The sequence below is a fragment of the Lepisosteus oculatus genome, chromosome 19, assembly GCF_040954835.1.
Source record: "Lepisosteus oculatus isolate fLepOcu1 chromosome 19, fLepOcu1.hap2, whole genome shotgun sequence".
NCBI classification, from domain to species: Eukaryota; Metazoa; Chordata; class Actinopteri; order Semionotiformes; family Lepisosteidae; genus Lepisosteus; species Lepisosteus oculatus.
The window spans coordinates 12,059,211-12,074,938 of NC_090714.1; the positions used below are offsets into that span (position 1 = coordinate 12,059,211).

Below are 15,728 nucleotides of genomic sequence, written 5' to 3' on the forward strand. Positions count from 1 at the left end.
ACTGTGAAATAGCCCACTTAAAATTGTTTTACAACCAAAATAAAACGTTTCAGAGGGCAGGCACGCTCCATTCTTTCAAAAATATCCAGAACCCAACAGGACTGAGAGGTACTCTGACAAACAGCAGACACGTCGGTGAATTTCTCCCTACCGCCACCAGGTGGCGCCAAAGACCAACCCCTCTGCTTTAACACAGAACAAAAAAGAACAGGTTTGGTATTACATTTTTTTTATTTTCCAAACTCTTGACAAGTTGTAGGTTTTTTTTTTAAATACAGTGTGGACCGCATACGCGGCACGTGACACTGCAAAGCCATGAACAGCACAAACAGCTTCTGAAAAACAATGTTTTTTTTTTTAAACTGGAAAATATCTCCACCTGAGACAGGTCCACTCAGGTCACAGGGCAGCGGGGGCAGGGTCTCCCTGCAAAAAGAAGAGCAGCTGTCACTGCAGAGTCCTGCCATGTGCTCAGATACCTCTTACAGCAGCTAGAGACAATGGGGCTGAATGCTGGCTGTAGGAAGACAAATACCTAACCTGAACATACAGAGCAGCATTAGTACAGGGGTCTAAGTAGTGCCTGGGCTCTGTGGCTAAGGATCTGTGAGTGGCCGGCAGAGGAATCCTACTCCGTTGGGCCCCTGAACAAGGCCCTTAACCCCAGCTGCTCCAGGGGCGCTGTACAATGGCTGACCCTGCACTCTGACCCCAAGTTTCTCTCTCCCTGCCTGTGTGTCTCATGGAGAGCAAGCTGGGGTATGCGAAAAGACAAATTCCTAATGCAAGAAATTGTATATGGCCAATACAGTGATCTAACCCAAGTCCCAGAAAGCTCAATCCCCTGTCCTATCGGTAAACTGTTTCTACATACTGGGAGCAGCAGCGAAATAGTGATCAAATAAACTATTTAACAATGAATCCGTTCAATTACAGGCATCTGATCCTTATGGGTGGAGGAGTATTCAGGTTTTAATCTCAAATGATCTCTAAACCTAATTTAGAAAAGCACTGGAGTTGGGGATCACAGTGAAATAGTTTCAGCTCTTTCAAAACTGGAAATGTAAGACAAACCTAGTGAGCCTGTGGAACTGGGGTTCTTCACAGCCAGGGCTGGAGACACCCCATCACGCAGGCACCCGTTCGCAGTGACGCTCCCCTCTGCGTGAGCTCTAGCCACAAGCGCTGTTACCGTGGAAGGGCGCTGGAAACTGACCTGCTCTGGGGGGGCAAGCGCTGTCACTCGTACACGTCCTTCTTGTCTGAGATGTACATTACAATATCTTCGGGGGTCATCAGCTTCTCCGCATCCACGTCTGGGATCTCAAATCCTGCAACAACAGAACGTCCGTTAACGAGGGCGGATCGAGAAAAAACAAGCCATGCCTGATTCACAGTGCATTCCCTCCTCCCCGCCATGCAAACACACACCTGAAAGGGCCCATCTATATACAAGCACTACTTCTACAATCCAAGACGTGCAATACACAATATGCTTTACTACATGCTGCTGGGAAATGGGCAAGAGCTGACCTTTTCAACCACTGTAGAGAAAACCCACTTGCTTTACACATGGAAACCTCACCTCTGGCCAGTTAAACCCACAAGACAGCAGGGTACAAGTGTCAACTACAAATCTCGTTATGGAAAGACGAGCCACCAGCAGAATTCAAATAGAAGTTCACAGTCCTCAGGTAACAATTCACACCGATTGTTCTGACTTTATATTTTCTATACCGGAGTCAGTGGTTGCCCTATTAGATTAATAACAGGCGTGTTGGCAGAGACATGGCCTACTCTGGCTTTGTAACAAAGGCACTGCGCGATTTATAAACAGGTAGAAGGACTGCACAGCAGCTACACTCACCAAACTCATCCTCCATGGCCATTATGATCTCCACCTGGTCCAGGCTGTCCAACCCCAAGTCCTTTATGAAGTGGGAAGTTACAGTCAGCTAGAAAAATCAGAAATAAAAAAAGAAATAAATAACAAACGAGACCATCAGGCAAATCCGAGCAAGAGCTCATTTAAACCCCCCCCCAACAGCACCGGGGATCAGGAGAGCGGAGACTTACTTGCTCTGGATTGACCTTGTCGTATAGTTTCAGGACATACAGGACACGGTCCTCGATGTTTCCCAGCGTGAGGGGTGGCTGGTCCCCATAACGTCGGCACAGCTGGACCACGGAGCTGGAGATCTGGAGAGAGAGGCAGAGGAAGAGGCATGCCGTCAGAATCGGAGCACAGACTGGGTCTGGGCAGAGAGAGAGAGAGAGAGCGAGAGCTGAACATCCTCAGCTCCGGTTCCCAAGAGTCATCAGGCTCCCTGCTAGTCCTCAAACTGAACAAGCTTGGCACCAGCACTGCGTCAGCGTGCGCAGGTAATATTTATTCCATGCTGAAAGGAAAAGAGACTCAGTGTTTCAGCTCTCTCTCACCTGAAGAAGGCTCCACAGCCGAAACACTGTGTCTCTTGTCAGCCTGGAACAAACCTTCACCTGTTCCTTTGCATCAAATTGAACAGGCGAGGTCATTGAACTGATCCATGACACATTTTACCAGGACTAGCTTCATCAGAGATTTAACACCCTTGTAGATCTCGCTGGATCAGCCTCAGGGGGCGGCACCGAAGTCCCCCCAGCTCCTTCTGGAACTAGAGGGGGGTGGTTCTCTGACCGCCTCCGAACAGCAGACACAAGCCGAACCGCAGGGAAGGTCAAATATCCCGAGCTTCCAATTCATATTTACTGTGGGAAAACTCGGGCTGTATGTCTTGGTTGTTCAGGCTTCTTTGCGATTTCAGTCCCGGGCGGTACAACAGTGTCTCAGGACTAACGATGATGAAAACGTGGACAAGTCCATTTGACTCGAGGAGGAGGAGGATGGGCTGGAGCTAGAGAAACGATGTCATTTCTGCAAGAGCTGGGCTTTCAAAGGAACGTCCTGAACCATGTCGCCACACAGCTCCAGGCGTCCCAACCCCAATTCTGAAGGTCAGCGAACCTGAGAAGTATATTCCAGCCGTACGCACGCACCCAAATATCACTTTTACCTTACAGATTTTACACTGTCTGGGGCCGGCGCCTAAAAACTGATATCTATAACAGCGTGCGGCGAAAGATAAAGGGCAACCACAACCAAACTGAATGAAGGAGTTAATACATTTCACAAAGAAGGAAACCGCAATACATCTTCACTTAATGATACAGTTTCCAGCTCACGCAACTTTATATGTGAAGACGGCACTGCAAGTCTTACAAAACACCGAGCCACAAATATCATGGGCTAGCGTGTAATTCCTAAAGCATCTTTATTGTTGCTAATAATGCATGCAAATGACCGAACACCTCAGCACACCGGGCGAACCCTCGCCTTTCCTTCTCACGCAGACAGAATAGAGCAGCGCTGCAGATGCACTGGTGAGAGACACGGTCTAGGTCACTGCACAATCCAGTACTGCTAGGCCGATCAATGTTACCCGGGCTGCATTACCTCTGTCTGGTAGACCTGCCGTGTTTTCCGGCTGCAGGAGAGCAGGGAGAAGGGTCGCTGGCTGGGGAGCGGTGCAGCGGCGGCTCTCACAGCAGTGCTTCCCAAGCACAGCCTCACGGAGGACTGGGAGAGCGAGCGGACACACCGGCCGAGGACACGGGACGCCATAACTGACAACCAAGATCGATCCCACAATGCAAAGCGGACGGAGACACTCGCCTGCTTGAGAAGGCGACGGGAACGAGATCGCCGTAAAGGCACATGCGCACAACTGACTCCATTTTGGATCTACATTGAATCCTGAAGAGCCAACATGGCGGACATCTCTGCGGCTAATTCATAACCCCCCCTATGTCTTTGTCTGTAGTACTTGGTCTTTTACTTTGTGCTTCTTTTTAATTTGCACACCTACAACTTTCTCTTGAGTTTATGATTACTATTTAAGTTAAACCACTAACATTTTTTTGGTGAACTGATAAGTTTACTCTGTCCCCATTGTTCTTAAGAGAGTTTTCGAAAAGTTGCCCACTTTCTTTCTAAAAGAAATGAATGAGCAAATTATCCTTTAGGATTCTGCTGACTTTGTATGCTGCACCTGCAGAATGATTTTATAATGGTATAGCAGTCTTTTATGAAACCCCAAAAATATACTGTATTTCTCTTTTATAAGTTATTTCTCCATCTCAGCCACGAATAATGGCATGAGGTCTCTGTGCAATGTTAATGCATGCTATTCAATTAGTTCTGTACAAGGCCTGTATTTTAAAGAAGGCATGACAATATTTAGGAACAATATTTAGGGTTTAATGTTGAGTTTAGACTGGTTATTTTCAGTTTATTAGAAATCGACCTCCCTCAATTCTACAGCAGAACAAACCATGAATATCGCACACAGCTGAGGGCAAACATTTTTTCTTACATACAGGTAGAAGAAGACCAATGGGAACCCATTTTAAACAATAAGAAAACTTTTTAATAACCTTTTTTTGTTTCTTAAAACTGACAGGGAACGTGTCTTTTTTTTTCACAATCACATTTGGGAAATCATTTCCAAACAGTAGTCGAGTCTCAAAACTCCATGTTAAAATGAGCTAAGAGTGCAAACTAGACCCGCCCAGAACCTGCAGAGATTTCTCTGCTAAAGTGTTTAAAATCCAGCCTTTTTGTTTTTCTCCCCCTCAACCCTGGCTTTGTTTCTAGAACGTGACACCTGTCAAGTCTGTGAAGTCGCTGGAGAGCGTTCCTGTCCCAAGGGCTCAGTGACGTCAGGGCTCTGTATATTAGGGTGCTGTTCAGCAGGCTCAGGGCTGCCCAGAGGGGTGTATTGGTACAGGGAGACATCCCCATTGAGGTGTCCTGCCAGCAGGGAGTGGGGCCCCCCCCAGCGAGCCACCTGCCAGCCACCCCCTGCCAGCCCTGGGAGCAGGCTGGCGCCGCCCTCGGCGTCCTGGAGCTCCCACAGCACCAGCGCCCCCAAGTGGAACACGGCGGCCACTGCGGTCCCACGCACGTCCCCCCCCACCAGCCTGCGAGGAGAAAGAGACAAACTCAACCCCAGTCCCGCTTCAGGCAGCCCACAGTGCCAACAACATTCACGTGTACAGAATTACTGGCAGCCCCGGGGGGGGGGGGTGCTGTCTGCGTGGAGTCTGCATGTTCTCACTGCATTTGTGTGGGTTTCCAACCCGCAGCGCAACGGCAGGCCCGGAGGTGAATTGGCTTCTGGGAAAACTGGCCCTGGTGTGAGTGTGGTGTGCGTGTTCGCGTCTGTGTGTCTGCCCCATGACAGGGTGTACCCCGCCAGCTGCTTGCCGCGACAGACCCCAAGGGGTTGGAAAATGGATAATCACTGCAAGCAATTTCAAAACCCAATGAGCAGACAAACCAAAAGAATCGCGTTCCGGTAATCCCGCCTCTGTGATGTACGATCGAAGCCCGCTGCAGTGACCTACCGCCCCCCGCACTGCGCCGGCCGAGCGAGGCTGTGGACCGGGCTGGTTCTGGCCGTGACCGGATTGGCGGCGACCAGAGAGAACGGCTCCTGCTCCTGCTCTTCCGGGTCGGGGTGCCGCAGCAGCACGAACAGCAGGCCCTGAGACACAGAGGGGCAGACGCTTCTGTTCACAGGCCCTCCACAGAGAAAATCACCCCAAATAAGCCAGCAGCCATGTCACCCTGCAGCTCACCGCTGGCAGCCCACTGGAGCTCAACAGGTGCTGGAAGAGGTGTTAGTGGGGCCAGCAGGGGGCGCTCACCCTGCAGTCCATGTGGGTCCTAATGCCCCAGTATAGTGATGGGGACACTATACTGTAAAAAAGGCCTCATCCTTTGGATGGGACATAAAACGGAAGTCCTGACTCTCTGTGGCCATTAAAAATCCCAGGGCGTTTCTTGAAAAGAGTAGGGGTGTAACCCCGGCGTCCTGGCCAAATTTCCATTTCCCAATCACGGTCTCCTAAAAATCCCCATCTATGAACTGGCTCCATCACTCTGTTTTCCTCCCCACTGAGAGCTGGTCTGTGGGGAGTGGGGATTACCTGTAAGCGCTTTGAGTGGAGTGTCCAGAAAAGCGCTATATAAGTGTAAGCAATTATTATTATTATTATTAAAATAACATTCCAGCTGGGCCTCTTCCCAGCTATACCAGGGTGTTCATCTTATTTCACACAGCTGTCTCTAAATCAAAAGGAGACATGCCTGCTTGATGAGGACAGGATCACCAACTGGTGATCGACTGATCTGTCGAATTCACAATTCATAGCATGACTAAAAATCCTTCATACTTCTGCCTTCGTTTCTCTACTATTCTGGGTGGAAAAAAAGAGAAACTCCCCCGAGGGCAGAGGTATACAGTAGGTGCAGAGTAACATAAGGACATATAAACAAGAGGAGACTTGTGACTCACTGCAACCATTTGATTGGTAGTAGCTTATTGAGAAAGCGATCCCGTCCAGCCATGCTCCCAAAAATCAGTTTAAACAACATGGCTTTGAAGCTCGTTCCATACCTCTACCACCCTTTGTGTAAACACACCTCCTTGTTACCATGCCATGGTCTTTTTGTGCTGCTCAGTGAAAGTCAGATCCCTGTCCAATGGCTTTGCCCAGTGTGGATCCCCCCCGGTCCCTCTGTGCAGAAATTGTTTGGCCGTTCTAAATCTCCTAACTTTTACAGAGTGTCCAACGGCAGACCAGCAGCGCAGAGAGCCTTACATGGTGGGAGTATCCTCGGAGGCACACTGTCCCGGGATTGTACAACCCCAGAGATATCCTCCGCAACAGCTGTCCCGTCCTCATGTTCCTGAAAGGAAACAGAAATATGTTAAAAACAAATCACATAAAATCAAGACCCGGCCAGATTGTGGACCACGTACTTCGATGGTAGCTAGTAGCTTCTAGTCTTAAAAATACCATTAAAAGCCATTTATTAGAAGTTCACAGAAAAGAGGCAGGTGGATAATAATGAAAATTCTCCTTTACTTAACAAGGATTTAATTTTTTTTTACCATTCAATTTAAATACAAGCCTGAAGGTGTTTAAATACAGACACCAACATGTGACAGGCAGCCAGCTCTCTCCCTGCCTGGGAGGTGCCTGTGGTTCAGGTCCCTACAAGTTTGTTACTGGCCGGCCTCTGGCCCGCGCCCTGTTCGCTGCCCAGCCTGCAGCACGCACCACTGCGACAGTCACTGCTGAGGCCCTGCTTCTCACCACAGAGCGATGCTGCCTGCGGCGGCTGTGGAGCCAATCAGAGCGTCCGTCTCCCCCTCTACCGCAGCCAGCGCCTGGACAGACTGTCCCGCAGAGTCCAGGGAGAGCGTCCTGACCGGCCTGCAAGACAGACCCCAATACTGACACCGACTGCAGCACTGACTTCAACAGCAAAGCACCCGACAAGAACAGTACTACAGTACCTACATATAATATATGTGTATATACAATACATACTGTGCTACAGTACAATAACAGGAATACTAACAAATACAAATACTGAGTCCAATAAAGATTCTGATACTAAAAAGATCTAAACTATACTAAAATGTATATCTATACAAGTATACACGTGGACATACTGTATGGATACTGACACTGATATGAACAGACCTTAAATGTGTCATTTGCCAGATCTTACATTTCAGTTTAAATAAGAAGCAAACAACCAAAGTCAACACATTTCGTCAAGAATGCCAAAATAAACCTGGATGAGTGTCCGTGTTATCGTACCTGCCTCGCTCTGAAAGACTGAACAGATCCACAGTCTGCCTGGATGCAGTGTCCACAGAGCAGGCCACTCTGCGCCCAGACAGTCCCAGCACAGCTTGGACCTGCCCAGCGGTCAGCAGGAACTGGGAGAAGGGCCCGTCCACACTGTCACAGCTCAGCACCCTGCAGACACACACAGCCAAGTCACACGCTGTCTGACAACGGAAAACCTGTACATTTTGCACTGAAATTTCGGAAAGGAACAACTACAACTTGACGAGCAGCGATATCACCCTGCAACTCACCAGTGGCAGCCCCACTGAAGCTCAGCAGCTGTGAGCCTGGCCAGTACCTGGATGGGAGACGACCTGGGAAAACTAAAGTTGCTGCTGGTAGAGATATAAGAAGGGCCAGCAGGGGGCGCTCACCCTGCGGTCCGTGTGGGTCCTAATGCCCCAGTATAGTGACGGGGACACTATACTATAAACAGGCGCCGTCCTTCGGATGAGACGTAAAACCGAGGTCCTGACTCTCTGTGGTCATTAAAAATCCCAGGGCGTTTCTCGAAAAGAGTAGGGGTGTAACCCCGGCGTCCCGGTCAAATTTCCCTCTGGGCTTTAACCAATCACGGCCTCCTAATAATCCCCTCTAAATCGACAGATAAAAAACCTTTAGCCTCCTCCACCCGTCTCGCCGTACCTGGCCTCAGTGCCCTCCGGCTGTCCCAGAGTGACGAGCAGCAGCCCTGGCGCGGCAGGCAGGGGCAGCAGTCCGGCCACCAGCTCCTGCGGCACACAGAGCAGGGGTGAGCAGAGTGTTTCGGGGAGACGGTCGAGGCGTGGCAGAAGGGGCAGGACCGAGTGAGAAAGTGAAAGGCGGGGAGGGGGTACCTCAGCGAAGGTCCAGGTGTGGAGCAGGCCCCAGCTCCGGGGGCCGCCCGGGCCCCACAGGGTCACGGCTCGCCGCCCCGCCACCGCCACGCACTCCCGCAGGCCGCCGTCCGCGGCGCGGCAGCCCACGCCGCACACGTCCACCAGACGCGGGCCGGCCGGCTCCTGCACACAGAAGCACAGGCTCACCCTCCGGATTCCACACGGCCGGAGCCGCACCTCAGCCCCGCGGCCGGCTCGGCCCGACACCGTCCTCGGCGGCCTGGACCGCGCCGCTCTTTTTAGATCTCGGGGTGAGGAAGAATCAGCAACGACGGGGGCATTTCGAACCGCGATGAAGGTCAAACCTACCCAGCCACTTGTAAACTTTACATCGCAAATAAACCAAATGTCCAGGTGTGCTCATGTCCTGCGATTCAGAACAAGGCAACAAGACGTCTGGTGACATGTTGGGGCCCTTTGACACTGTACACAAGCAGGTTTGCGTATACTTAATCTGACTGAAATATTGCACTCGACTTTGAGACAGTTTCGCAGACAAATACGACTTGTTAACTCTGCACGCAGATCACGTGGGAAAGTTTCCGCGGTGAACTGTCTGCTGCACAACCTGTACTTGTCCGCTCGTCAGCGCGGTGACTAGGGAGCAGGAAGGGCGGCTTCACATCCCAATTCTCCCGAACTCTCGACAACGTGGCGACTGGCGGTACTTTCACAAAGTTCACCATTTTGGGCCAAATTGTACCGTCAACTCATTTATTTTGGCGCCGAGATTTAATAACCGGTTTGAAAAACTGGGGACCGCAGTTCCCCTTTAGTTACAAAACAATTTAGACTTCTCTGGTGAGCCAGTTTCAGAAAAATCTCAAACTTGATCGCTGGCGGTATGATCTGGCCTATGCTGTCTTTTGAATGCAGAAACACATTCTCTTGCCACGTGTAAGACGTGAGGAAGAGACCGAATATTTCCCGGGCAGACTCATTCGCTCACACTGAGCCACGGAGTCGGTACCTTCAGAGTGTGCTGGAGCCGCAGGCCGGCGGGAGACGTCTGGGGGCTCCTGGGGCAGGCTGCGGCGCCCCCCGCGCCCCGCGTCCGTTCTGTGACCGGATCTCCCCCGAGACGAGGCTCTGGCGGGGTCCCCGCCGAGCTGTGACTCGGGCCCGGCGGCGGGGACCCCGAGGGACTGCCCCACAGGGAGTCGTTCAAGTATCCCTCCAGGCTGAGCTGGGGAGACTCCTCTCCCCGAGGGGCCGGCGGCTGTGGGGGCCGAGCGTTCAGAGAGGCCGGCGAGGGGCTCTCCGCGGGGCGGGTGGGCCGCGGGTGGCGGTGTGTGCCGGGACTCCGAGGGGGGGAGAGCTGCTGGTGGCCGGGGGCTGCAGGGGGATCGCACGGGGGGTGGAGAAAGCCATCCGGCTCCCCGCTGGCAGGGCGCTCGTTCCGACTGGGCAGTGCTAGCGTGGACCCACAGCTCGGGAGGAACGAGGACGGAGAAGATCCGGAGATCCACGCAGGCCGGGGCCTGGGAACGACGTCAACCCCGTCTCCTCCGTCACCCGCCCCCTGCGGGAGATGCCCGGCGTCGGCGCTGGGAATCTCCGCGGGGCAGGGAAGGACCAGTTGTGCACAAGGCGGTCCCAAGGGGAGGGGTGATGTGACCGTAGGCTCAGCAGGGGGAGCCAGGGCAGGGTCAGCACAGCGGGCGCTCGGCGTCTCGGAGCGAGAGGGCGAGTGCGGCACGGCATCGGTGGGCAAGTGCCCCTCGGCAGCCCGCTCTTTCCCAGCCGCCTCCGCGCCCTGCGATCCAAGGGGGTGGCACGTGCCCGGCGGAGGCAGCGATCCCGGGGAGGAGAGCGCAGGCTGGGAACAGGGGGAGGGAGAGGACCGCGGAGCCACGGGGAGGGCAGGGGTGTGCCCAAGCGAGGGGAAGGCTGTGTCCAGGAGGCTGTAGGAGGAGGCATCTCCCCTCTGACTGTGCAAGGTGAGGACCGGGGTAAGATTCAGGATGTGTGGAGAATGAGCCGGCCCAGAGACCTCCGTCACGCCGCGAGCCTCGTCTCCGGGCTCGAAGGAATCTTCACAACCAGAACGGCCCGAAGGAATTGAAGGAACTTTCTCGGACTCGCTCAAAGCACTCTCCTCTTGCGTGCCGATTTCGCCACTATTCCTGCCGGCCCATTCCGATTTCGACGTAGCTCTGGCTTCTGCAAGGACGTCACGTGTCACGGCGGGAGACGGTGCCTCTCGGGTCCTGCCACACGGTACAGACGTCGGAACCCCGGGCTTCCCCGGGGATTCTGACCCAACCCCTCCCCCGGCTGCTGAGCTGCCTGCTCCGTCTCCTTCCCCTGGTGCCGCCGCCCGGAGCGATGATGGGATTCCTCCGGTGCCGGAGGCCGTGTCCTCGGCAGAGCACGGAGAGCGCCCCTGTGCAACACCCGCGCTCCGCAGGACTGAGTGAACAGCTCCGTCCCCTGCTCGGCCACAGGCCCCACTGCCCCCGTCCGCAGCCGCCCCCCCGCCCAGTGCTGAGGCCAGAGCAGGAGCCCCAGTCGGACCTCTGCCCACCGACTCCGCAGCTGGGGCCACCCTCGGTGCCATGAGGTCGCCCGGCCCCCCCGCAGGGACCCCGGGAGTCTGCGCCCGGGATTCCACCGGGTCGGAGTTCCCGGGGGTACAGGGACCCCACAGATCCGCTGGTGGGTCCAGGGGCAGGCGGCGCCTCTCAGCAGCCAGGCGGCGGGTGTAGTAGGGGGAGGCACAGGACGCGACGGGCGCAGGGCGGGCGGCGGCCGACATCGTCAGCTTCTCCAGCTTGAGGCGCCCAAACTCCTCGTCGGGAAGGTGGAAGTCCTTGACGTCGAACTGGGAGAGCAGCGAGCGCAGGCGGAGCACGCCGTCGCCGAGACCAGGCAGCCGCGGGCTGCCCTGCGAGGGACGGGACAGCGGGCGGAGGGCCCTGCACGGCCCTCTGGCTAGAGGGGAGCACCCCACGTCTGCAAAGGAGAAACGCAGAGACCAGTCTTAGCTGTTAACAGTGTCAGCAAGCAATTTACTGGGGATTCTCATATTGCAAGCAGTTTTGAAAACGAATTAATATGGACCTTGGACATACAGTAATGCCTAATACAAAACCCTGCAGGTCACAAAACTATGGATAATTCATTGATTCAAAGTTTACTTTCTTTTTAAGCCACGGGACAACTTTAGATGCCAGATTTGTACAGTCTATATCTTCACAAGCACTGGGCATGTAGGCCAGTGTAGTTTTCTAACACTGCTCGCTCATTTCTAAGACGATAAGGACGTTAATTAGCGTGCTCTGAAAAAGAGGAAACCCATCCGAAAGTGGCGTCAGTTCCAGTATCCTGGGTATAGGATCCCAGAGCGTTTAACAACGGCAGTGAGCTCTAGACCTCCACAACTCTTTGTGTAAAGATTTTTCTACTTCACTTCGAACTCCACCCTAGCAAAGCGAAAGAGAACAATCCCATCGGGAAAGCTCTAGGTATGACTGAAATATAACTCCGCTACCTCCTTTTAGCTGATCCATTGCAATACTCTGCAAACCACTGCGCTCTTGCTCCTGGCTGTTGGCTGGCTTACACTTGCCCTGGAAGATGGGATATAACTCCGTTTTAGTTTTCCCAGAATGGGAATCTCCAGGCGATCCCCTGCTCCCAGAAGCTGGGGGGTTTTCAGAACCCCAGTGAGGGAGTGGTCCCAGTTCTGATTTTTGGCATGGCCCTCTTCCTCGTCCCTTCCCTCTGGCGGGCCTCATGACTCTGGCCGTCTTGGGCTTGGTGGCCACAGCCCCCGGGGTTGCAGGCGAGGACAGCGCCCCCTGGCTACCCGCGGGCTCTGACGCCAAGTGGCCAGAGCTGGTCGGACCCGTGCCTGCGCGCGGTCCAGACGGCGGGGCAGGGGAAGAGCCCTGGCTGTCTTGCCCTGGGCTAGCCTCCTTCCTCGCCCCGCGGACACTGCTGCTGCTCCTCCTCCTCCTCCTCCTGCCCCAGCTCAGCTGGCTCTCGATCACGGCCTCCAGGTCCACCCTGCTCTGCGAGGAGGCCATGCGCCGGGTGGTCCGGACGTAGTACTCCACGGGGAAGAGCAGCCCCTCGATGAGCGTGCACGAGCCCAGGGCTCCAGCTCCTGCAGAATCCTGGGAAGGAGGAGGGAGGCAGTCCGCGGAAGTGGTTTTTCCCTGCTTGGGACCCTCCTTCTCCGACCTCGAGATCCCATTTGGCAACCCTGACTCTGTTGCTTTGGTCTCGCAGGGACCCGGGGCTGGAGTACAGTCAGGCTGCGAGGCGCACTGATCTTGCCCTGTCTGCTCGATTAGCGTCTGATTGTCCACACCCTGGCTGAGGTCTTCGGGGCTCGGCAGAGGAACCCCGCCACGCGCGCTGTTGCTGGGAGGCTCCCCCAGATCGCCGAGCAAAGACCCATTCTCCCTCAGATGGCTCTGCAGTCCTCCAGCCTCCCTGTCCCCTCTCCCCCAGCGCGGATCCCGGGATCCTACTCCTTCGCAGGATTGCCCGGAGAGTGGCTCCCCTCCGGTTTGTCTTGTTCCAGCGCTGGACTGGAACACCGGAGAACTGGGGCGCTCTCCCTCCTCCGAGCCAGCAGGCTGGGGGTCCCTCTCCCGGCTCTCCGTTCCCGAGATCCCGCGGCCGGGCCCCGCCCCGTCCTCCTGGCGCAGCCGGCTCCTCCGCGAGCGCAGGCGGTGTGCGGGCGGGCGCCGGGGCCCCCCGCTGGGGGCCGTGGCCGTCTCCTGACACCTCGGGCCCCAGGGCCGCCGGTCGGGGCTCGCGGACGGCGAGGGGGAGACCCACGTCCCTCCCGCCTCGCTGACGTCGCCGGAGGAGAGAAGCTCCTGTGAGAGAAGGCTGCACCGGTCATCTGCGCCCCCAGGCTGGTCAGCAGAGTCTCCGATGTCCAGCGGGTCTCTGGGGTCTTCAGCAGAACGGGGTGCTTTCACCCCTAGAGGTCCCGCATCTGCCAGAAGAAATCATGAAGTTTAAAAGGACAAATACCACACTGGGATTGAAGGGGTTTTCTGTTTGTTGAACTACTTTGATTGACTGGTGTTTGCATCTGGGGCCTGACCGGCCAGCAGCATATCGATCCTGGGAGAAACTCACCCGAGCAAGAGGACTGCTGGGCTGAGCCCGGTTCTTCCTGAGGCGGGCGGTACTGCTCCGCGATTCCGCTCCTCTCGTGCCGCCAGACCACCTGGGATCGCTCCGCGCGCTGCAGGGAGATCACAGAGCCCGTTAGGATTAATCAGGCACGGGCTGTCTGTCCTCTCACTGTCAGAGGGGTCAGAGGAGTGACACACATGTAGCGGCCATCACGCACTGAAGCTTTAGTTCAAATTCCCCGAGACGAAAAACACCCCTGCTGTTTCAGCGTCCGTTTCAGCGCGTGAAGCTGTCAGCCAGCGGCGCTGCTCACCTGCAGTCTCTGGACAGTCCTGAGGTACTCCTTCTTAAGCAAAGCCAGTCTTTCCTTCAGCTACAAGACACACAAAGTCCAATTAGACGTTACAAACAAAAGGAAATCTGCAGAGTCAAAAATACACAGAATACCATTCTCCCTACTTGTTTCTACTGTTTCTACTTGTACGTATTCCTGCCTCTCGTGCGGGAGACCAGGGTTCGATTCCCCGATAGGAAAAAACATGGTTTTTCGGGATGTGCGAGTATGGACCGCGTTTCTGAAGCCATTGAAGCTAATACCCTGCCGTCTTTTGGGAAACAGTTGGATGAGACCCTTGGTTCAGCTAGCTACTAACTCCAAAAGGGGCTGAATGACCACCCAAGGCTTTCTCTCCAATCACCTCCTGCTCTTCCAGCAAAGCTACTGGGAAAGACAGACAAGTTGCTGGGTTGTCCCGGTCTCCAGTGGACCACAGGGGCTGCCCTGTCCTGGTTCTGCAGGCTATCGGTGTGCGGTGGCTCTGTGGCTCAGGATCTGCGCCTGTGGCTGGAAGGTTGCTGGTTCAAATCCCACAGCCAGCAGAGGAATCCTACTCTGTTGGGCCCCTGAGCAAGGCCCTTAACCCCGACTGCTCCAGGGGGTGCTGATTAAATGACTGCCCTGCACTCTGACCCCAAGCTTAACCCTTGACTGACTTAGTAATCGGGTTACTTTCACCTCTTTGCCTGTTTTCAGCTCTTACACTTGCTACCTTTTTAACTTTGATTAACCAGAAGGCACAAAGGACTTAAGTTTGACAACCCCGGCATTTGATTCCTTCTGTACCATCGTTACTTCCACATTGGTAACTGATTCTGCAACACGGACCGCATCCAATAGTAAATCATAAAGTGTCTTGTGCTGAATGGCACGTCAGACAATGTGCAGTGCCAGAGACGGTGTTCCACCGTGTTCAAACGTCCAGAAAGACGAAACACAGACCTCCTCCTTGTCGCTGGAGATCACCGCTGCGGTCCGGCTTCTGTCCATCCTGAGACCGCCGACAGTGCGACAGAGACTCCTCACTGACGGGAAACACATCAAAGGACACAACTCAGAGGACAGGTCCGCCTTCTCATACATTGATTTAGATGTCCCCGTTAAGCAGATGAAATATTTCACCACACAAAACAGCTTTCGCAAACGCAGGGTGCCACGACTTACCGGCGCAGCGGTCGTTTTGGGACAAAATGACAAGTCTGATTTTGTCAAACTAAACACTAAAAGAGTCCAGTACTCGACCATGGAGGAGACGACGAGTTAAAACGCAACTGCCTCAGCTCACCGGGCTCGTCTCGTCAAAAAATGTCATCGAGACATTCGGCTGTCTAAAACTGTATAGTCCACATAACGGGACGACTTTTAATGATCTTTCGGCATCCCGCAAGCCGCGTGAAAGGTTTTGACGGGTTTTAATGTTTGAGCACATTCCCGCAACTTCACCGGCAAGGCCATACTAATCACTGACGGACACAGCTGGCAAGTTGAAGCGCTTGCTTTTTGGATCCTGTCAGAGGCAGACAGACGTTAAGCCACCTAGAAGATACCCTGAAACTGTCATGGCATGTTGATGCACTAAAAAGACGAAGAGGTGTTTTCGTGTGTCTGCAGGAAGAGGAATCGGTGCTCGGCTCCCTCTGCCTGGCTGGGTGCCGTAGTGC

The 15,728-nt window shown here is 54.3% G+C and overlaps 2 protein-coding genes across 5 annotated transcripts in view; both read right to left on the reverse strand.

Moving 5' to 3' along the window:
- Positions 1 to 212: 212 nt before the first annotated feature.
- ndufab1b (NADH:ubiquinone oxidoreductase subunit AB1b) lies at positions 213 to 3,703 on the reverse strand. The gene is made up of 5 exons (XM_006637143.3): positions 3,494 to 3,703; positions 2,077 to 2,199; positions 1,868 to 1,955; positions 1,217 to 1,331; positions 213 to 426 (listed from the first exon to the last, which is right to left on the reverse strand). The coding sequence occupies exons 1-4, from the start codon at positions 3,659 to 3,661 to the stop codon at positions 1,240 to 1,242; spliced, it is 471 nt and encodes a 156-aa protein (XP_006637206.2). The 5' UTR covers positions 3,662 to 3,703; the 3' UTR covers positions 213 to 426; positions 1,217 to 1,239.
- A 740-nt stretch (positions 3,704 to 4,443) lies between these two features.
- palb2 (partner and localizer of BRCA2) overlaps positions 4,444 to 15,728 on the reverse strand; it is a 61,158-nt gene continuing 49,873 nt past the window's right edge. For 3 of the 4 annotated variants that reach the window (XM_069181024.1, XM_069181022.1, XM_069181025.1), the window contains 12 exons: positions 15,010 to 15,092; positions 14,044 to 14,103; positions 13,731 to 13,839; positions 12,121 to 13,584; positions 9,598 to 11,582; positions 8,586 to 8,750; positions 8,395 to 8,480; positions 7,717 to 7,878; positions 7,204 to 7,323; positions 6,706 to 6,793; positions 5,446 to 5,585; positions 4,444 to 5,019 (listed from right to left, as the gene is read on the reverse strand). In XM_069181024.1, the coding sequence (XP_069037125.1) occupies positions 4,707 to 5,019; positions 5,446 to 5,585; positions 6,706 to 6,793; positions 7,204 to 7,323; positions 7,717 to 7,878; positions 8,395 to 8,480; positions 8,586 to 8,750; positions 9,598 to 11,582; positions 12,121 to 13,584; positions 13,731 to 13,839; positions 14,044 to 14,103; positions 15,010 to 15,057 (4,740 nt within the window). In that variant the 5' untranslated portion in view covers positions 15,058 to 15,092 and the 3' untranslated portion in view covers positions 4,444 to 4,706. Of the gene's footprint in view, positions 5,020 to 5,445; positions 5,586 to 6,705; positions 6,794 to 7,203; positions 7,324 to 7,716; positions 7,879 to 8,394; positions 8,481 to 8,585; positions 8,751 to 9,597; positions 11,583 to 12,120; positions 13,585 to 13,730; positions 13,840 to 14,043; positions 14,104 to 15,009; positions 15,093 to 15,231; positions 15,640 to 15,728 lie in introns of those variants that run through there. The other variant, XM_069181023.1, reaches the window with a different exon arrangement.

What these genes read in the sequence shown, in the direction of transcription:
- ndufab1b (XM_006637143.3), bottom strand. Translation starts at nt 3,661, where the DNA reads ATGGCGTCCCGTGTCCTCGGCCGGTGTGTCCGCTCGCTCTCCCAGTCC. An exon ending in GGCAGGTCTACCAGACAGAG is followed by an intron (nt 2,200 to 3,493) that starts GTAATGCAGCCC and finishes CTCTCTCTCCAG; the next exon opens with ATCTCCAGCTCCGTGGTCCA. An exon ending in ACAAGGTCAATCCAGAGCAA is followed by an intron (nt 1,956 to 2,076) that starts GTAAGTCTCCGC and finishes TGATTTTTCTAG; the next exon opens with CTGACTGTAACTTCCCACTT.